Here is a 22,718-nt window from a genome sequence, read left to right as displayed (position 1 = left end):
CTAAATTTATTTGCAATGCAATCTTGTCTGTTCAGTTTTGAAAAACCGTACTACTATCTTTAAACACTTATATTAAGCTAATCAGAACTTCATTTCAGTCATCCAGAAGCAGACAGTCTAGAAAATCCAAACATTCCATTAGCTACTTTGGACCTTACCCTCTATTTTTAATAATAAAGATGTCTGTCAATCAATTTACTGTTACAAAGACCATGAAAAGTACACATCACCATCAGTCGAAGGTTAACAAGTACTTTCATGCAACTTGCTTGCAGTTCAGAAGTCTGTTATAAAATTCTTCTAATTCCCTCACTTTCAACCTCATTTTTCTTTGGTGCCTAAAAGAACTTTTAACTTTCATTCTTCAATGCTGTTTGGAATATCAAAGCAATGAAAACACTTACAGATTTTTCTAGGATAGCACGAGCTGGGAAATCAATTTCTAAAACATCTTTCAAATTTTGTAATAGAGTATTTTCTGGATCCCTGAAAACATAAAATTTTTTTCATTAAATTTGTAAAGTCATAGAAAAGTAATAGTTCTATTGCAAAGATACCTACCACAAATGTATGTTTCTGCTCAGCTTAATTCCTAGGGGTTTCACCACTTTAGATATTTAAAGAAAAAAAAAGTTTAATAATTTAGGGGTTGTTGTTCTCATTTTGTAAAACCACATTTGGCACAGAATTTGTTTCTAATTTAAATTGACATACAACACTGTTAGTTTTAGGTGTACAACATAATGATTGTACAAATTAATATCCATCACCAGATAGTTTTTTCTTAAGATGAAAACTTTTAAGATCTCATAGTAACTTTTAAATATACAAATAGTATTGTTAACTACAGATTTTGCTTACTTCATTAGAAAATAATATATTAAAAACAAAAGTATGCAGTTCAAAATGAGATTTTCATTTGAAATAATTACCCCTAATATTTTAGAGTAATATTTTAACAGTGGTAGACAAGGATTTTATGATTCTGTTAAAAGACTTGAATCTGAGATCGCACACCATGGTCAGCTCCAAGGAAGTAGCACTCGGGAAGCATAGTGGGGTGCTTGGGGTCCACCTCTATATGTATGGAAGCATTATTCCCTAGAATAAAAAGATATTAAAAGTTTTTACAAAAAAATTAAGGAGTATCTGGCTGGGTGTTTATTTCATTGTATATACAAGGAAACAGTAACCAAATGCTTTATAAATTTTTCATAAAAATTTTTCATAAAAGGTAAATATATCTCTATAGTATAATTTCATTAAAAGATGTAAATTTTGAAATTATAATTGTAGCTAAAGATTTGGGGACCCTAAGTTTCAAAAAACAGTCAATCCATAAGTTAATATATTTAATTTATATCAGAATCTTGGTTAGCATTCTATTAAAGTTTAAATACAAGGTTTTACATATTGATGGTTTTTTAAAAATTCACAAATCAAATATTTAAGAAATACCTAAATTACTTCTCATGACTCTCTTGGAAATAATAGAACTATGGTCAGAATTAAAGTACAACAGATGGTAAAAAATAAACATGCTTAAGATTTGAGTTTTATGAAGGTTTATAAAAATTCTTTCTGAATTCTTTTGCTCCATGTGAAGTTTTCCCTTGTAAGTTAAAGGGTTCAATTCCTATTAAATATGAAAGTGTTCATTTAGTAAAAACAGCAACTAATCTTGCTTGCAAAATCTATAAAAAAGCTATTTCTACTTGGTACTAGATTTTTTAAAATAAATTTTAACTATACTAGAGTACTGTACGAATTTCATATATTTTACTATTTTTGAAGGTGCACTGTATAATTGTTTAAGGTCAATTTGAATTTCATTTTTATGATAAAAATGTAATGTCTTTATAAATTCTATACTCTATATTGTATAAGCCTTTGGCTAACTGGGTAACAACACGCTTTGTAGAACTGTTGTACAATTATACTTTCCTCTTCTCCTAACAACATAAGTACAATTATTACATATCTGGCAAAAAGGTAACCAAAGAAAATAAATGACTATTAAGTCATTCAATGAGAAAAACAAAAAGTTAATTTATAATCTCATTTGCTAATGCATTCCTTGCCATGAACACAAATTCTGTATTAGCCTTTAACTCCAGAAAATACTTTCCCTTAACAGTGGTTATTAACTAACAATGGCTATATTAAGTAATATTTTACTTAATTTGTTAAAAACTTGGTCTTATAAAGGCAAATCATAGTTTACCTTTTAGGTTGTTTTTTTTTTTTTAACAAACTGGGTAACAACAGTCTTTGTAGAACTGCTATACGATTATATTTTCCTCTTCTAATAACATACCACTTTCCCCCCACGTAATATAGCATGCCTGGGTAAAAACTCTAAAAATTGCTCACTAATTGGGATATGATCCACATCAAAATTTCAAGATATCATTCGGAATATATGATTTGTAACAACATATCTATTTGAGCTAGGAAAAGAGGGAGGAAAGATATGAATAGGTATCTTCTAACCAACTACAGTATTTAGTGTGAACTCAAATGGAGTTTAAAATATCTAGTCTTGAAAGGCAGACCTTGAAAACTGTTTTGCTTGCTCATAATGAAATACATAAAACAATCATTTTATAGTAAGGAGAATATGGTGATTTTTAAAGGATGATATTTATAGTTATTTCACATATTTATGAAAATACTTCAAAACTATTCAATTATTTTGTGCTTTTTGTTTACTCTTCAAAGGCCCGTGAGTTATTTTATTCTCTTCTATATTTTTTCAGAAAATATTCCCAGATTTGTTCACACTCATCTTCTCTAGTTTCATGGATGAAGACTTCATTATTTCTAACATAGTTCTTTTTCCTAAGTAATGTAAGTTTTGAAAAGCCTGCTCCACTATTTCTGTGCTAATTAAAAGCTAATTTAACACCATCTCTGAATGCTGCTTCCATTGGATCATCACCTTTTATAATGAAACACCTCAGTACTTGCCCTTTTCCCCTGAAATATTTACATTTAAATACATAGTAATAAAAAAAAAAGTTCATCCCAGAAAGTTTTAATAGCTTAATTCATGCAGAAAAGTCTCACCTAAAAGTCCAATGTCATCTTTAGATACATTTTCCTAAGTAATACGAAATACAATCAAATGCGTTAAAAAGAAAAAACCTCATTATTCATCTTTCCCCACCTACTGCAATTCTGCGTGCCGTTGCACTCCGAGTAGGTTTTTCTGGTTCAAGTACCCAAGTTTTCTCATCGATTTCATCCATAACATCCCAGAATGTCTTCAGTGATTCCAATGCTGCCAAAAACTGACTATGAATGCTTATTAGGGAACTCTGTGAAAAGATAGATGAACGCTGAATAAGTTGTATGGCACTATCCATTGCATATTATCTTTCACTTTTATTTTAAAACCCAAATTTAGAATTTTAATTGCTTTATTTCAGCTAAAAATAGACTCTTGTAAACAAGAGTCAACTCGCTCTGCTTCAAACCTCTTCACCTCCAATATTAACAGAATTCCTTTGTCACTGGACTATACAATTCTCAAGAAGACTGGCTTTTTTGATAAATGTCATTTTTAAATTTTTTCCATCACCATTTATTTGTATGATGAATTTTGTATTATATATATGACATAGTAACTACTAATACAAGAAGATATGTATGTAAGACTATTAATGTATATAATATATTTGGGGCAGTGTTACAATTTTAGGATGAAAATATTTTCACTTTTGCTGTCATTATCAAGTTAAATGCAGTACTATTTGCAACTTAAATTACTTTTAAACATTATGAATGAATAACTTTTCAGACTTCTATATAGAAAAGTTTATAAGAACTAGAGCTTAATGTCTGAGAAGAACCTTTCACAATACTGAAGGCCGAATATCTGTTCTCTTCTGGTATACCAAACTTACCTACAAGTTTAAATGTCAGAATCCAGAAATCAGAAAACTAAACTCACAAGTGTGTTTGTTTGTTTGTTTGTTTAACTATGGGCTACATTTTATTACTTTTTCCCACTGGTTTCAGCACAATTTTTAAGATTACCAAACAAGAAACTAGTTGTGATCCTTATAGATGTCCTCTCTTACACCTAATAAATTTAATAAGTTAACATAGAACCTGATTCTATTTTAACATATTTATCTTGACAATTCTATTACCCTAGCATAATTATATGCGATTAGAATAATTCCCTAGTTCCTGTTTCCATATCCAGACTAGCCATCCTTGACTTTAACTACCTTACTGTAGAGTACCTGATCTAAAATATAAAACTGAACATATCAGTTTCCCACTTAAAACCATTCATATCAACCTTTTAACTGTATTTCCCCCCCTCTAGTCACATTCCCCTAAAGCCCATTATTTATATTGCAATTAAGTTGATTTTTGTATTCTATCATAAAAGTTTAGGTGCAGTTCTTATCAAAATATTTTTTCTTTGTAATACCACCACTTAATGATAGTAACACAAGTTGCAAAAGCTATTCAATAAATATTTAAACTGAACTGAACTACATGATATATAAAATAATCATTGATGATTATTCTATTTCTTAAGTTTACCTTTATATACAAGTAGCTTGCAAATTGTGTTTTATATATTATTACTGATTAAAACCACAGTTCTTTGTCATGGCTTGCAATTATCATTCTTTTTTAGTATGTATACACAGATATGTTTACACAGAGTAAACTAACACTTTCCATGGGTATATTTACTACTCCAAGGCTTAGTAACTATCTTCTCTATGATCCTACCCAAATCTATTTAAGCCAGATGGAGAACTCTAGAACTACTCAGCCATCTCTATATAGATGCACATCATAGGGAAAAATATACTTAATTCAATGAAACTAATATTTCAACTCCCTGATAGGACTATTTTGAAATCTAATACAAAGATAAAGAATCCATAAGGAGAGCACAGCTGTAATCTTGATGATAACAAAGTATCTGATCTTAACCAAGACATATTCAACTTCTAGAAACCTTAACATTGCAAATATGAAGGTGGTTGTGCACTAGATAGCTTCTAAAGTCACTTCCAGATCTATAAGAATTTCAAATATAACTTCAAAAATCCATAAAGTAGGTCATTCTGTCCACTTAAAAGTATCTATATTTCAAGATCCCGATTACTATCATGTACTCCCATTTATTTATAATTATTGTTTATAAACAGATTTTAAATTGAAATTATATATAAATATGTATACATTAAATGTAAATAATTTCTATGCTTTAATGTACAGCAATCATTTCTTTAATCAAAATAACTATGTATCAGCCCAGCCAGCATGGCTCAGTGGCTGAACATCAACCTATGAACCAAGAGGTCACGGTTCGATTTTCTGTCAAGGTACATGCCTGGGTTGTGGGCTCGATCCCTAGTGTGGGGTGTGCGTCATTGATGTTTCTATCTCTCCCTCTCCCTTCCTCTCTGAAATCAATAAAAATATTTTTTTTAAAAAGAACTACATATCAGAATCAAAATATTTGTGTTATATTTTATAACCCTACTAGAGGCCCGGTGCATGAAATTCATGCATGAGTAGGGTCCCTAGGCCTGGCCGGCAATCAGAGCCAGCTGGGGCCTTCCTTAGTTGTGTGCCTCCCCCTGACGGTAAGAGCACGTCATAGCGAGCGGTCAAACTCCTGGTTGGTTGAACTCCTGAGGGGACAATTTGCATATTAGTCTATTATTATATAGAATGTATGTAAGGAAGAAGTGAAAGATGCATTATACAACTTCAATTATTTAAAGGAAAAAATGTCAGCCTTCCAAAACTTTTGAGTTTTTGGAATTGGTTTGAAACCATAAATTCCTAGTAGGAAAAAGAAAGCAGTTAGATAGCTTAAATGTAGTGAAGATCCAAAAATAACACCCAAAATATTGCAACTGATTAATTTACTAATCAAAAGAAGGTATCATCCTTCTTTGCACACATGCATAGATGGGGCCATGATTAAAGAAAAGGAAATAGAGGAACAAAGATATGAGACAGAAATAAGCCAGGAGGGAAAAAAGATAACAGAAATTAGTATCTAAAAAACTAAAGAAAACACAAGGCTTTGTGTCCCAAAAGCAACAAACTATCTCACAGAGAAGAAAAGTATCCCAGAAACGAAGACTATGATGTAGAATCCTCTCACCCAAGCCTTCCTGTGGGGGGGAAGAGGAGAGGACAGGATGAAAAACAACCTCAACAATCTCTTTTCCTTAAAATGTAAAAAAGAGAGAGATCCTGAGAAAGTTAGAAATTATAAAGCAAGGTGAGAAGAGTATCAGTGGTTCTCAACCTTCCTAATGCCGCGACCCTTTAATACAGTTCCTCATGTTGTGGTGACCCCCAACCATAAAATTATGTTCGTTGCTACTTCATAACTGTAATTGTGCTACTGTTATGAATCGTAATGTAAATATCTGATATGGAGGATGTATTTTCAGGGGTCATGACCCACAGGTTGAGAACCGCTGTTTACTCCAAGGATTTGCAGCAAGGACCCATGCAGAGGGCATTCCAACCACAGCAGGTTGGTTTATATGTGTATCTATCTGCCTTGTGGTGTATCCTAGCTAATAAAAGAGAAACATGGTAATTAGCCGTATGGCCGCTACCCTTCCCATTGGCTAATCACTGAGATATGCAAATTAACTGCCAACCAAGATGGCGGCCGGCAGCCAGGCAGCTGACGCGAACAGGGAGGCTTGCTTGCTTCAGTCACAGAGAAAGCCAGGTTCCCCGTCTGCCTTGCCGGCCTCTCAGCTGCTCTCTAAGAAACATTGTAACAAATATAGAAGCTAAACAAAACCCCAGAAACCTGCTTTAGTCAGCCAGGCTTCAGCCAGCCGGACCGCAACATTGTTTCAAATACAGAAGGTAAACAAAGGCCAGAAACCTGCTTTCAGCAGCGGAGGTCTCATAGCTGGAGCCGAGCCTCAGAGCTAAAGCTGGCCCAGAATTAAAAAAAAGGAAAAAAGGAGCGGTTGGGAGCTTCAGTCACCCGCCAGCCTGAAAACGGCCCTCAGCCCCTCACCCAGACTGGCCAGGCACCCCAGTGGGGACCCCCACCCTGAAGGGGGTGTGACCAGATGCAAACAGCCATCATCCCCTCATCCAGGCTGGCCAGGCACCCCAGTGGGGACCCCCACCCTGATCCACGACACCCTTCAGGGCAAACCAGCCGGCCCCCACCCGTGCACCAGGCCTCTATCCTATATAGTAAAAGGGTAATATGCCTCCCGGCACCGGGATCAGCGTGACAGGGGGCAGCGCCCAAACCCCCTGATCGCCCTGCGGCTCTGTGTGTGACAGGGGGCGGGGCCACAACCTCCCTATCCGCCCTGCTCTGTTCGTGACAGGGGAAGGCACCCCAACCCCCTGATCAGCCCTGCTCTGTGCCTGATAGGGGGGAGCTCCCCAACCCCCTGATCGCCCTGCGGCTCTGTGTGTGACAGGGTGTGGCACCCCAAGCCCCCCGCCACACGGGCCCTGCTCTGTGTGTGACGGGGTAGAGCCATAACCTCCCCATTGGCCCTGCCCTGAGTGTGACAGTGGCGGCACCCCAACCCCCTGATCGGCCCTGCTCTGTGGGTGATAGAGGGCGGCGCCCCAACCCCCTGATAGGCCCTGCTCTGTGTGTGACAGGGGGGAGCTCCCCAACCCCCTGATCACCCTGCGGCTCTGTGTGTGACAGGGTGCGGCACCCCAACCCCCCCTCCCCCCATCGGCCCTGCTCTGTGAGTGACAGGGGGGAGCTCCTCAACCCCCTGATGGGCCCTGCTCTGTGGGTGATAGAGGGCAGTGCCCCAACCCCCTGATCAGCCCTGCTCTGTGCGTGACAGGGGGTGGCGCCGCAACCTCCCCATCGACCCTGCCTTGAGTGTGACAGGGGGCGGTGTCCCAACCCCCCAATCAGCCCTACCCTGAGTGTGACTGAGGGTGGCATCGCAACCTCCTGATCTGCCCTGCTCTGTGCATGACAGGGGGTGGCGCCCCAACTCTCCAATCGGCCCTGCTCTGAGCCCGACCAGGGGCTGCACCTAGGGATTGGGCCTGCCCTCTGCCACCCGGGAGCAGGCCTAAGCCAGCAGGTCATTATCTCCCGAGGGGTCCCAGACTGCGAGAGGGCACAGGCCGGGCTGAGGGACCCCCCTCTCCCCCCCGAGTGCACAAATTTTTGTGCACTGAGCCTCTGGTATTTATATGGGATAAAGCTATGACCAGAAAAACAGCACAGACTAAATACCAGAAGTTAGAAAACTACCTCTACAACATTACATTCACAGGGAGCAGAAGATCTAAGTTTAACAGGGGAGCTATTGCCTGATATGGAGTCCAATTTCCTGTGTTAAAAGCAAAGGTCAGAAGAATAAAAAGAATGTATTAATCCTGAGGAAAATCACTTCTCAGCCTTTTGGCTAAGATCAAGTGTAATCTTGAGGGGAAAAAATAGACGTCTTTCCATGATTTGAAAATAGCAGGCATAAAAATATTAAGAGATCAATCTAATATTAGAATCACCTAAGGCACTTAATGAAATTCTCTGCACTGAAATCAGAATATCTGGACTGTTCTGTATATGGGCTTCTCAGTGAAAAGATCTGTATCTGGGACCCCTACATTGATTCCCAGAAAATTTCTGAGCAAACACAACTGGAAAGATTTCTGAACAGTCTTATTCAGTATGATAGATTTGGCATTTAAACCTTGAGATCATGAACCATTAGAAAGTCTGTTCAAAAGTCACCAATCCATGACCTTACAAAAATACTAACAGGCTTATTGTTTTTCCTGCCCAGTTTTATAATGCTGAAGTACAGTCTATTTTGGCAATGCTTGCCAATCTTTATGTTGGAAGGCATGTATGAGTCAAGAACCTCAATACTGAAGCAAGGAAACATCGGGCGGGTTGATTATTCTTATTCATGTTTAACGCATAAAATAAATCATCAGAAGACTAGGATGTATCATTATTCAAAAACCTTAAAGGGTGTCACATTTTCTTATGAAGCATAGCCAATAAGTAAGTAGGGAGGTGGATGAAGTAGTTCTCATTAGCTCCATGGCTAGCGACTGTATCTTTAGTGAAAGAAATCAGTGGTCTGGTTTCCACACTGTCAGTACCCACTGATGAATTTTTGTATGCTTAAAACAACTCTTTTCAAAACATGCTCATACTAATTAGTGAAATAGTGAGAAACCATTTTTTAAAGAAGCTAGGTATAAAAACACTATGTACAAGTGCAAACTAAGTGGGATTAGTCCTCCAACTTTGTTCTTTTTCAGTTTTTATTTTTTTAGACTACTCTAGCTCCTTTATATTTAAACTAGAGGCCCGGTGCACGAAATTCATGCACCACGGGTGGGGGAGTCCCCTCAGCCCAGCCTGCATCCTCTTCAATCCGGGACCCCTCAGGGAATGTCTGACTGCCAGTTTAGGCCCTATCCCAGGGACTGGGCCTAAACTGGCAGTCGGACATCCTTCTCACAATCCTGGACCGCTGGCTCCTAATTGCTCACCTGCCTGCCTGTCTGGTCGCCCCTAACTGCTCCCCACTGCTGACCAGGTTGCCCCCAACTGCCCCCTCCCTGCTGGCCTGGTTGCTCCTAACTGCCCCCCTGCCAGCCTGGTCACCCCTAACTGCCCCTCTGCCAGACTAGTCTCCCTCACTGCCCTCCCTGCCAGCCTAATCACCCCCAACTGTCCCCCCCCGCCAGCCTGGTTGTCCCCAACTGCACCCCTCCGCCGGCCTGGTCGCGCCCAAATGCCACCCCTACTAGCCTAGTTGGCCCCAACTGCCCCCCCCCCGCCAGCCTGGTCACCCCTCACAGATCCCCGGCCAGCCTGGTGCCCACGAAGCTGCTGTTCAGTCGTTTGGTCATCCCTCACTAACCCCCCTGCCAGCCTGGCTGCCCCACACAGCCTGCTTGTTCAGTTCTTTGGTTGTCCCTCACTAACCCCCCTGCCGGCCTGGTCACAGGCAGCCATCTCGTGAGGGTGTGAGGGTTAATTTGCATATTACCTCTTTGTTATACATGATATAAATTCTAGAATCATTTCTTCAGTTTCTAGAAAAAATCTGTTGGGATTTTGAGTAGGATTGCATTATATCTATACATTAATTTGGACAGAACGGACAATATTGAGTCTTTTAACCCATAAATATGGAACATATCCCTGTTTATTTCAGACTTTAGGCAAAAAAAAAGAAGAAAAAAGTGCACTCTATCAAAAAAGATGTATGGATGACATGAAGATTTGCTCAACATCAACGGTCAGTAAGGAAATACAAATTAAAATCATAATGAGCTAAAAGTTATAATATTTATAATTTTGAGGAGAGTAAGTTTATTTTTATAGGGAACATTTTTCTTCCCTAAATTGTTTTTGGAATGGCAATTTGTTTCCATTATTAAAAGCTGATGTTGTCAGTTGAAAAAAAATAAAATAAAATAAAATCACAATGAGCTACCACTACCCAGCTATTAGAAGGATTAGAGAAACAGAAATCTTCAGACACTATTGTTGGAAATGTAAAATGCCAAAACCACTTTGGAAAACTGTTTAGCAGTTTCTTAGAAAGTTAAACATATATTTCCTATATGATCCAGCCATTCTACTCCTAGGTATTTGTTGAAGATAAATGAAACTATATGATTCATATAATAATATGCACATAATGTTCATAGTTGTTTATTTGTAATGGCCAAATCTTGAAAACAACCCATATGTCTTTCAGCAGGACAATATGTGATATATCCATGCAATGGAATACTACTACAGTGGGGCCTTGACTTACGAGTTTAATTCGTTCCCAGACCGAGCTCGTTAAGGAGCTCGTTAACTCAAATTACTCTGTCAACTCAATGCAAAAAATCAGCCAAGAGACAGCTGGTATCTCAAAAAACTCGTTAGTCGGGACACTCGTAAGTCAAGGCCCCACTGTACTCAGTATAAAAAGAATAAACTATTATTACATACTACAACATAGATAAATCTCTGTGCTGAGAAAAAACCCCTGAAATAGAATTATATAAAATTGTAAAAAGCAGATCAGTAATTGCCTAGGGACCAGATAAAAGGGAGAGAAGGGTGAAATTAAAAAGGGAAAGGAGGAAACTTGGGTGTAATGGAAATGTTTATTATCTTGATTGTAGGGATGATTTCACAGATGTAAACATGTGCTAAACTCACCAAATTATTTACACTTTAAATATGTTCAGTTTATCATATATCAATTACACCTCAACAAAGCTGTTTAAAAAACTCATTCTGATTTCTGGATACTAATGAATTTAAATAGCAATACCTTCTTTACAGTAGACTTCCCAACAATTAGCTTTAAAAACCTTAGAAAATGAAAACATTTCTAACAGCAAGGACAAAAGCAGGAGAGTAACTGTTCATAAACCCATCACATAGATAATGAAATTTTATCACTTTTATATGTATATATAGATATATACAAATGTGTATATATTGAAGGAGGGAGAAAAGATATATATGGAAACTAAGATGTTAGCTATTCCCCCATAACTGTTATTAAATTATGCTAAACTAGGAAAGCACTTAAGCAGAAAAGTGTGAACACTGCCAATCTCAAAATGTAACGCTTATTATCTTTAAAAGCATTTTGTTACTTTTATAATACCTGAAGTGATATAATAATGTCAGTCACTTAACCAGATCTTAGAGTATAATATCTTCATCTTAAGTACTATTATTTCCAGTATTTTAATAATTTTCTCACAGTCCCGAAATGTGATCTTTTGTGCTCTGATGACACTTAAATTAATAGCATAATTTTCTGGTACTTGCAACAGATGCTTTCCATTCTGATTTTTTTATACTTTCCTATAATACTTGAAGATAAACCTTCTAATAATAATTTTTTGTCTTTATCTCTGAGGGATTTAAAAGGCTTCAATAGAATAAGGAAATATCAAGAGATTAAACTTTTTCAGAAATTTAATTTTAATATTAATTGCAGTATTTCCAATCAGATATCATTAAAGAGATGATAACTCTCTTAACTATTCGGTTCATTTGATCTTATTTGCAAGCTTCATTGATGTTCTCAACTCTTTTGGTAGGTACCACTATAACTAAATCTATTTCATGAAAAGCTATTTTTCTATAAAGCAATCCATACAGAATATTTCACCTCTTCATATAGTTAAGTTTATTTAAACTATAGCTGACCACTTATGATTTAAAAGATTTGCCACTATTGTTAACTCATGTGAGATAGGTATCTGCCCACAAGGTCAAAGGGAACATATTCACTTTGTGTGCAGCCATTACAGAATGTTCAAAAAAAGATTAAAGAAAGAAGGAAACATCTGTCAAGTGTACGTTGAAAATAAATAAGCATTTTCTATTTTTCCCATAGCTATCCTATATTGTAGATCATTAAAAATAATAATTATTGTAAAATGAGGCCAATTAGGAGAAGATCCTAAGTAGATGTTGAGCAGGAAGCACCAGGAATATCTCTACCCAACTACACAACAATTGCACTAACAGGATCAATCTGATGTACTTATTTTAAAACTCTGGTGTCTACTATAGGACTGTATCTTTGGTTAATTTCAGTTCTTAGACTGGCAGGGGCTACCCAACCCATGATAGACAGTCCTGCACACACTCCAGAAGCAGTTTGCACACAGCTTGTTAGAGCCAAGATGGGCACAAAGAACCTTGTATTTCAAACATCAGGGATCTGTGCTCTGATCACTAATTGCTACTTCTGATCTCAGAAGGGTAGACAGATTGTTGGCCATCATTGATGCACCTCTCCCCATTGTTGCAAGCCTCTCCCACTACCTGACGTGACTTTTCGGGTATTTAAATAGCCAGTGCCCTTTTATTTATCTTTTCATTGTCCTCTTTTTTTCTCGTTTTGGGAGGCAAACATTATAATAGAATATTCAAAAGCAACTGTATACACAGGGAAAATCTGCAAGTCACTATGTGTGCCCAGGGCAAGGTGCAGGCTCAGAAAGGGCCAGAGAAGACCATAAGTTTAAACCTCAGGCTGATCTTTGGCAAAAAGACTGCATACAACAATAAAATAAATAACAAAAACAGAGGGGATTTTGTTTTTTCTTCTCTGAGGAAAGAGGAGAATCTGATTTCTAGAGTTACCACATTATTAGATTAAAATTTCCAGTTTTCAACAACAAAAAATCACAAGGCATAAAAAGAAACAGGAAAGTATGGCCCTGATTCCAAGGGGAAAAAAATTAACAGAAACTGTCCCTAAAAAAGGACTTGATAGTAAATCTAACAGACAATTGTCTTAAGTATGCTTAAAAAAGTAAAGATGTGCGAAATGTCAGGAAAATGATGTATGAACAAAATGGAAATACCAATAAAGAGAAAGCAAGCCTAAAAGGAAGCCAAAAAGTTACAACAATGGAACTGGAAAGTTCACTAAAAATATTCAAAGGAAGATCTGAGCAGAAAAATGAAAGAATTTGTTGGATATAGGGCAATGGGAAATATCAAATCTGAGGAATAGAAAGAAAAAAGATTGAAAAAATGTGAACAAAGGCTAAGGAGCCAGTGGAATACTGTAAAGAGGACCAACATGTGCATTATGGGGTCCCAGAAGAAGAAGAGCAAAAGTGGCAGAGAGATTATTTGAAGAAAAAGATGGTAAGAAAAAAACGCACAAATTTGATGAAATACATGAATATAAACATCCAAGATGCTCAGTTAAATCTAAGTCAGATGAACACAAGGGTACCCAAATTGAGACATATCTATACTAATAAAAGCCTACATGGTCCTCGCGCCCTCGTGCGTGACGTCATCATAAGATGGCTGCCACAAAATGGCCGCACACACAGTAGAGGCAGGGCCCGGCGGCCGTTTCGTGCGGTGAGGCCTGGGGGGTCCCGTGGCTCCGCCGCCTTGTGCGGAGGAGGTGGGCCCCCGGCAGAGGAGGCGGGTCATGGCAGGGTAGGGCAGTTGGGGGTGATCACGCCAGCAGGGGAGCAGTTAGGCATCAATCAGGCTGGCAGGGGAGCAGTTAGGGGGCGATCAGGCTGGCAGGCAGAAGTGGTTAGGGGCAATCAGGCAGGGAAGCAGGTGAGCAGTTAGGAGCCAGCAGTCCTAAATTGTGAGGGGAATGTCCGACTGCCAGTTTAGTTGGACAACCCCCAAGGGGTCCCAGATTAAAGAGGGTGCAGGCTGGGCTGAGGGACATCCCCCCATGCACAAATTTGGTGCACCAGGCCTCTAGTCTATCCTATATTATAAAGAGGTAATATGCAAATTGATCATCACTCCAACACACAAGATGGCCAACCCCATGTGGTCAAAGATGGCCAACACAAAATGGCCAGCAGGGGAGGGCAGTTGGGGGCAACCAGGCCAGCAGGGGAGGGCAGTTAGGGGTGACCAGGCTGGCAAGGGAGGGCAGTTAGGGGTGACTGGGCCAGCAGGGGAGGGCAGTTAGGGGCGACCAGGCCTGCAGGGGAGGACAGTTAGGGGCAATCAGGCCAGCAGGGGAGCAGTGAGGCGTCAATCAGGCTGGCAGGGGAGTGGTTAGGGGGTGATCAGGTTGGCAGACAGAAGCGGTTAGGGGCAATCAAGCAGGCAGGCAGGCCAGCGGTTGGGGGCCAGCAGTCCCAGATTGTGAGAGGGATGTCCGACTGCATGTTTAGGCCCAATCATTGGGCCTAAACGGGCAGTTGGACATCCCTCGAGGGGTCCCAGATTGGAGAGGGTGCAGGCTGGGCTGAGGGACACCCCTCCCCCATGCATAAATTTGGTGCACTGGGCCTCTAGTGTGTGTGTGTGTGTGTGTGTGTGTGTGTGTGTGTATGTGTGTGTGTGTGTGTGTGTGTGTGTGTGTGTGTGTGTGTGTGTATATATCCAGTGAGAGGCAGAACAACCAGAATGACTGATTGACCAGTTGCTATGATGCACACTGACCACCAGGGGGCAGACGCTCAATGCAGGAGTGCACTGGTGGTCAGTGCGCTCCCACTGCGGGAGTTGCTGCTTGGCACCAGAATGAGCGGCACTCCCACAGTGGGCCTATCCCTGCAGACCACACCCCCCACCAGTGCATGTGCACCAGGCCTCTAGTTATAAATAAAACAACAAAGAGAATCTTGAAAGCAGCAAGAAGTGACTCACCAAATATAAGGGATCCTCAATAAAACTATCAGCAGATTTTTCATCAGAAACTTTGAAGGCCATAGGCAATAGCTGATATATTCAAAGTACTAAAATAAAAATACTGTCTACCAAGAACCCTATATCTGACAAAACTGCCCTTCATTAGTGAGAGAAGTTAAGATATTCCTAGATTTTAAAAATCTGAAGAGTTCAATACTATTAGCTCTGTCATCCAAGAAATACTAAAGGGAGCCTTTCAGGTGGAAATAAAAAACAAAACAAAACAAAAAACAAAAAACAACCACAATGCTAGACAGTAACTTCAAGTCCCATGAACAAATAAAAAACTCAGTAAAGGAAAACATATGGGTAATTATAATAACTAGTACTATTGTAACTACTAGAGGCCCAGTACATGAAATTTGTGCATGAGGGTGGGGGGATGTCCCTCAGCCCAGCCTGCACCCTCTCCAATTTGGGACCCCTCGAGGGCAGTCAGACATCCCTCTCACAATCCAGGACTGCTGGCTCCCAACCGCTTGCCTGCCTGCCTGATTGCCCCTATTTATGCTTGCCAGCCTGATCACCCCCAACCCAGCCGTGGGCAAACTACGGCCCACGGGCCAGATCCGGCCCGTTTGAAATGAATAAAACAAAAAAAACAAAAAAGACCGTACCCTTTTATGTAATGATGTTTACTTTGAATTTATATTAGTTCACACAAACACTCCATCCATGCTTTTGTTCCGGCCCTCCGGTCCAGTTTAAGAACCCATTGTGGCCCTCGAGTCAAAAAGTTTGCCCACCCCTGCCCTAACCACTCCCCTGCCAGCCTGATCGACGCCTAACTTGCCCCCTGCTGGCCCGATTGCCCCCAACTTTCCTCCCCTGCCAGCCTGGTTGCCCCTAACTGTCCTCCCTTGCCAGCCTGGTCACCCCTAACTGCCCTCCCCTGCAGGCCTGGTCCCCCTCAACTGTCCTCCCCTGCAGGCCTGGTAACTCCCAACTGCCCTCCCTTGCGTTCCTGGTTCCCCCCAACTGTCCTCCCCTGCAGGGCTGGTCCCCCCCAACTGCCCTCCCCTGCAGGCCTGGGTTCCCCCCAACTGCCCTCCCCTGCAGGCCTGGTTGCCCTCCTCTGCCAGCCCGGTCACCCCTAACTGCCCTCCCCTGCAGGCCTGATCACCCACAACTGCCCTCCCCTGCCGGCCATCTTGTGTCCACATGGGGGTGGCCATCTTGTGTGTTGGAGTGATGGTCAATTTGCATATTACCTCTTTATTATATAGGATGACTTTTAACTCTACTTTTTGTTTTATACATGACTTGAGATTAATACATTTTTAAAACAATTAGTCAAAAAGCTAGTATTATCGTAACTTTTAGACTTAATTCCACATTTTATTTTCTATATAATTTAAGAGACAAATGTAATTAAAAGATTTATTTTTTTGTTTGAGGCACATAATGTTGTAATACCAACAGTTGAAAAGGGTGGGTATACAGCTATAAAGGACCAGAGTTTGCATATATTTTTGAAGTGAAGATAGTATAAATTCAAGTCTGAGTTATAAGTTTAGGATATTAAATGTAATCCCCATTATAACCACAGAGAAAATATGATTTTTGACAAGGGTGCCAAGACCATTCAATGGGGAAAGGACAATCTTTTCAACAAATGCTACTAGAAAATCTGAACACTCACATGCAAAAGACCCTTCCTTTATACCATATACAATATAAAAAAGTAACTTAAAATGGATCAAAGACATAAATGTAAGAGCTAAAAGTATAAAAATTTTAGGAGAAAACAAATGATAAAAGCTTCACGACATTGGATTTGGCAAGGATTAACTGGCTCTGACAATAAGAGCAGAGGCAACAATAGAAAAAAATAGATAAATTTAATTTCATAAAAATTTTTAAAATTTTGTTATGTCATAAAGACCGTATCAACAGAGTCATATATCTGATAAGGGATTAATATCCAGAATATATAGAGATCCCCTAAAACTCAAAAACCAAAAAACAACCAACCTAATGAGCAAATGAACTAAGTAGATATTTTTGCAAAGGTACACAATAAGTATACAAATAGATGTTCAACATCACTTAGGGAAATGAAAATCAAAACTACAATAAGATCACCTCACACCCATTAGAATGGCTAGTATCAACAACAGAACAGGAAATAAGTATTGGTGAAGATACGGAGAAACTCAAATTCTGTGCACTATTGTGGGAATGTAAAATGGTATAGCCAATGTGGAAAAAAGTATGGCAATTCTTCAAAAAAATTACAAAAAGAATTATCATATGACCCAGCAATTCAACTTTTGGGTATATAACCAAAAGAATTGAAAGAACACAAAAAGATATTTGTACACCCATGTTCACAGCAGCATTATTCACCAACAACTAAAACATTAAAGTAACTGAAGTATCCATGAATGGATGAATGAACAAAGTATGATGTGTGTATATGCAATGGAATATTTTCAGCCTTAAAAAGGAAGAAATTCTTATTTATGCTACAGCACGTATGCACCTCAAGGGTATTATGCTAAGTGAAGTAAGCCAGACAGAAAAGACAAATACTGTATAATTCCACTTATATGGGGTACTTAGCATAGTCAAAATCATAAAGTGAGAAAATACAATGGTGGTTGCTAGGGGCTGGTGGAAGGGGGAAAAGGGAGTTACTATTTTAAAAGGTATAGAGTTTCAGTTTTATAAGATGAAAACCATTCTGGAGATAGATGGTGGTGATGGTAGCACATTCTGAATATATTTCATACCACTGAACTGTTACCTTTAAAAAATGGTTAAGATGGTAAATTTTGTCATATGTATTTTACCTTATTGTTTTTTAAAAAGAAATAAGGTTAGATGCTAAAAATGCCAACATGGGGCTTAGATGGTGACATCCCGACCCAACCGATAAACAAACCTTTGTGATTATCTATTATTTCTTTATCTTTTAATTCTTAATTCTGAGAAAAATCACTCTGTAGATTGCTGCTTAAGACCTTTAACGTTTGATTTGAATACATTTCTAATATGCTGTTAATTTTTAACTTTCTTTACTTTGTATTAAAAAAATATAAAGGTGCACATAATTTTTAAAAATCAAGCCAATTAAAAAAAACCAACTAGCTTAGCTTTTGTTCCGCTTATGTCACACTGAAAAAAAGATGCTACTCCCCTTGACAAAAAAAGTTGGTTATACATAATTTTTCATGACTCACACTAAAAACAACAAAATAAGGAAATAAATGGTCACAAAAATCTTTACTTCAGTTAAGGTCAAGACTACAAGAGAATACCAGCATGCTGCTGGCTACCATTCCATAAAAGTAGTTCACGTGCTCACAATGCACACATCTAAATCTTCTACAAAACTTCAACTAACTTTGATAATCCTAGAAATCAACTGAAATTATAATAATATAGATTCCCAGTCATAACCAACTGCCCACTAAACACATTTACTTACATATACTGTAGGCATATCAAAATCATCGAATTCCAAACTGAACTTGTCTCTACACCTTTTCTTCCTGCACTCGCTTGATAGTACTGGCAGCTAACTTAGTCACCCACACCAGCAGCCCTGGGAGCAATCCTTAAGACCTCGTGCCCAATCAATCATCAAGTTCTATCAATATGACATGTGAAATTTTCTCAATCTCCTTTTCTCTTACCCAGCAACCGTTAACCTAGAACAAACACTAATTACTTCCTGCATGGAAATACATAGCCTCTATCAGCTTCCTTCACTATAGTTTTGCCATCCTCACTTAAACCCTCCTCTATGCTAACAGAGTGACCTATTAAAAAAACATGTTTTATTGAAATCTAATCCAGAAAGGTGTTTTGAGGGGGCATGGAGAGCAGGCAGGGAGGCCATGCTAAAAAGTTATAATACATCTTGGCATCTTAAGAAATCTCAGAAGTCCTAAATCAAGAAATAACAGAACTTAAATCTACAATTTCATAAATTTATTAAATCATAGAGTCCTTTCTTTACCTTAACCCTATTAATAACCAAAATCAAACCAAACAAAAAACACTTTGAGAAAAACTATTATAAAACAAGCTTCTGACCCTGGCACACTTTCATGTAAACCCAAGGCTTTGAGGATAAAGCCCAAACTCATCAGAATTAGTATAGCAGACCTGGCTTAACTCTAGCAAAAGCTCCAGTCCACAGAGTACCAAATGAGGTATACTTCATGCATTATCTCCTACAATTTCATGCCTTTGTTCTTTGACTAACATAGTTCTTTCCTGAAGTATCATCTCTCCTCCCAATCCTAATGTCTCATTCCTTAAGACTCACTGAGCTTAAGTAATATCTTATTAGAAAACTTGCTTGACCACATCAGACTAGATTATATGCCTCTCTTCCACCTTATCAAAACAACTCATATTGCTCAACATATTTAACTGAAATTATCTTTTAAATTCCTCTCTCCTTATCAGATTGAGTGTTACTCCTGAAAACCTAACTTAGGGTATTAGAAGCCTGTCTAATTCACGGTAATATCCTTAGGATCCTGCTCAGTGCTTCCTATATAGTAGATAAAAAATGTCTGCAGCATTTAAATTGTTTCCTACTGCAAACTATTGCTTCTTGCTTTTCTGTTTACGTACTTTAAAAGTTAACTATTAATACAATTTTATCCAATAAAGCACTAAAGTTAGGATAGAACTTCCCCAGTAGACCTTTGTGAGTCAGCTCCCTTACTTAAGTTCTATGAATGTCCAAGGAACCCCGAATTACCCACACTAACCCCTACCAAATTACACAAGTGGGCAGGAAAATAAACTAGAGGATTTATCTCTTTTGTCCCTTCCCTCTAGTTGAAAATGTGAAACTCCATTCATATTTAGCATGCTTATTTAAAATTTCAATCCCACTTCTCTTTAACTAGAGGCCATTGGTGAAGGCTATGAAAAAAATTAACATGTTCATCAGAATTTAAATAAACAAAGTAAAAACTACACACATAAGACTATATAAAAAGAGGGTTAAAGCTACTAGGTAAGGAAGATAGGTGGATTAAATATAAACATCTAATTTCACTCTCTCCCAAAACTCATTATACTAGAACTATGTTGTTGCTTTTTTCCTTTCCAATTGATTGATCAATTGACTGACAGATAAAATTAGATCATGAACTAATTTGACTTATTTTAAGAATGCAAGATTGGTTTAACATTAGGAAATCAAACTATGTAATTTATCCCATTAGGAGATTAAAGAAGAAAAATAATTTTATTACCTTAATATAGAGAATATGTTTGATAAAACTCAACTTTCATTTATAACAGACTCTTAGCAAACTAGAAATAGAAATAAAAATAAAATCTGTAAATTACTGATAAAGCATTTCAGTACAAGAAATATATAGCAAAATATAACTAACTATGATATCAGGAACCTAAATAAATGCAGAGATAACCAGTTCCTAGACTGTGAACATATCGGTTCTTAATTTGGTGGATAAGTGAAAACCCAATTGTAACTAAAAGTTTAAATGATTCTAAGAATTATCTGGAAAAATACATGCACAGAATCACTAATATTTGAAAAACAAATATTTTGGTAAGTGATGAGTACAATTTCAAAACTATTCTCTCTCCCTCTCTTTCTTGTGATTGAAGGGTACTTTTAAAATAAATGATACATTATTGAAAAAAAGGGCAATAAATAGGTCACTGAATCCAGTAGGTCACTTTGCTACTTTTTCTACCATCCTATCTAATAAAGAAGGAATACTGAATCCAGTAGGTCACTTTGCTACTTTTTCTACCATCCTATCTAATAAAGAAGGAATATGCTAATTGACAGTCCTGTCCTCAAAGATGGCAGCACCCATAGCCAATAAGGAGGGACTATGCTAATTGACGCCCGCACCCTCAAAGATGGCGGCGCCCACAGCCACAAGATGGCGGTGCCCAGTCTCCTCGGCCCCCCAGCCGCCCAGGGCTGGCCTGAGTCTCAGGGAACCAGGGCTGGCCAAGGCTTGCACTGCTGGCAGTGGCAGCAGCAGAGGTGTGATGGGGCGTCGCCTCCCGCCCCTGAAGGCTCTCTGACTGTGAGAGGAGGCAGGCCGGGCGGAGGGAACCCCCCTCCAGTGCATGAATTTTCATACACCGGGCCTCTAGTATCATATAATCGCAATAATGAATTAAATTTCTTTGTTTTGATCGTTGTGATGCCTTTTTATCCATATCATGTGGCAACAATCAGATTACCAGGAAGACGAAAGTACATTTAATTAAACCAACATAAGAGTGAACAAACATCCAGTACTACGAGGTACCTAACAAACACAGCAAAGAGAAAAAGGGTAAGAAAGATAATCCACTAGGTCAGAAAAGGAGAACTTCCACAGGATTCTTACAGTGAATAGTGAGGGGTTTTTTTCCCCCCTCTGACATTCTTTTTGTTTTAAACCAAATTTATTTTTCTTAACATCTCTGTGAAAGAGGAAAAGTTCATTATTCCATATACATATGAACTAAGGTAAAGGGCAGTCATGTGACTTGTTTGAAATTATACAATTAAGTCAATGGCTGAACTGTAAACAGAACCCAGGATATCCAACTGCTAGTCTGCTGCTCTAACTAATGGATCATGCTCCCTGCTATGCAATAGGACTGTTTCCTTTAATTACAAATTCTTCATTCTCCATCAGATTATCAGCCAGAGGCTTTATCATTAATTTTGCTCTTCTTTCCTTCATGGCATTATTCCAAAAATATGAGATTTCCATGCTAAAAATATAAAGACCACTGCTTACTGTATAATACCAAATCTGAAAATTCCAACCACCCTGGCAAGAATACTTCACCAAGCCTACACTGAATGGCACATTTATAGGTAGAACTGCAATTTTAACATCCATTTTGGGTTGGCCAGCAACCTGGAGAAAATCAACTTTGTTTTTTTATAGAATCATTAATATTAGTGCACTTAAAATCTTACATTAGGGAATTCTATAGTCTCATTAGTCAACAATATTCACATACATGACCTGTATGCACAAGTCCAAAAGATAGATTGTTAAAGATACATTTCAGTGTATTTGTCATGTTGGGAAGTAGGATAAGATTAAAATCATGGCATGTTCTTACATTCTATACTAAAATCTATTTTAAAAATATAATGGTGTAAACAAAGTAGATATCTGAAAAGAGGTGTGCAGTCACTCGTCTTTGAGAAGCACTTTGTGCTTCTTTGGCACATGTCACAGCAGCAGTGGTAGCAGCAGCCTTGCCCTTGGTGCTGATTCCTTACTACTCTAAATGTCTCCTCTGAGCCAGAATACACTGGCTGTTGCTGATCATGCTGTGAGACACCTGCACTGGCTACTAGGCTTGTCATGACGCACAAAACCCTACCATCTTCAGCTTGACATTGTGCAAGTTATAATTATTCATCCAAATGAATATGTCAGAGCAGCAGCAGCAGACCTCTCATCAGAGCAAGAGAAAAATACATCAAAACATTATCAACCCAGCAGGAAGACAGGGACCATAAGGAAAATTACCCATTTTTAATATGGATGCC

General features: G+C 38.6%; 2 protein-coding genes across 16 annotated transcripts in view; one reads left to right on the top strand and one right to left on the bottom strand.

Moving 5' to 3' along the window:
• FANCL (Fanconi anemia complementation group L) overlaps positions 1-22,718 on the bottom strand; it is a 59,442-nt gene that overhangs the window by 2,712 nt on the left and 34,012 nt on the right. For 3 of the 10 annotated variants that reach the window (XM_006083313.3, XM_023746657.1, XM_023746661.1), the window contains exons 8-11: positions 3,170-3,320; positions 1,018-1,101; positions 562-607; positions 405-486 (exon numbers count right to left, since the gene is read on the bottom strand). In XM_006083313.3, coding sequence (XP_006083375.1) covers positions 405-486; positions 562-607; positions 1,018-1,101; positions 3,170-3,320 — 363 coding nt within the window. Of the gene's footprint in view, positions 1-158; positions 487-561; positions 608-1,017; positions 1,102-3,169; positions 3,321-22,718 lie in introns of all 10 variants that reach the window. The other 7 variants (XR_002826947.1, XR_002826950.1, XR_002826946.1 and 4 more) reach the window with 4 other exon arrangements.
• VRK2 (vaccinia related kinase 2) overlaps positions 1-22,718 on the top strand; it is a 109,626-nt gene that overhangs the window by 78,748 nt on the left and 8,160 nt on the right. For 4 of the 6 annotated variants that reach the window (XM_023746641.1, XM_023746653.1, XM_023746625.1 and 1 more), the window contains one exon: positions 2,760-2,910. The exons of the other annotated variants lie outside the window; for them this stretch is intronic. In XM_023746641.1, the coding sequence (XP_023602409.1) occupies positions 2,760-2,849 (90 nt within the window). In that variant the 3' untranslated portion in view covers positions 2,850-2,910. Of the gene's footprint in view, positions 1-2,759; positions 2,911-22,718 lie in introns of those variants that run through there. 6 annotated transcript variants of the gene reach the window in all.

The sequence above is a fragment of the Myotis lucifugus genome, unplaced genomic scaffold (assembly GCF_000147115.1).
Source record: "Myotis lucifugus unplaced genomic scaffold, Myoluc2.0 scaffold_6, whole genome shotgun sequence".
In the NCBI taxonomy this organism is placed as follows: domain Eukaryota; kingdom Metazoa; phylum Chordata; class Mammalia; order Chiroptera; family Vespertilionidae; genus Myotis; species Myotis lucifugus.
Note: the sequence above shows the minus strand (reverse complement) of the source record. Positions and strands in the feature narration are given on the sequence as shown.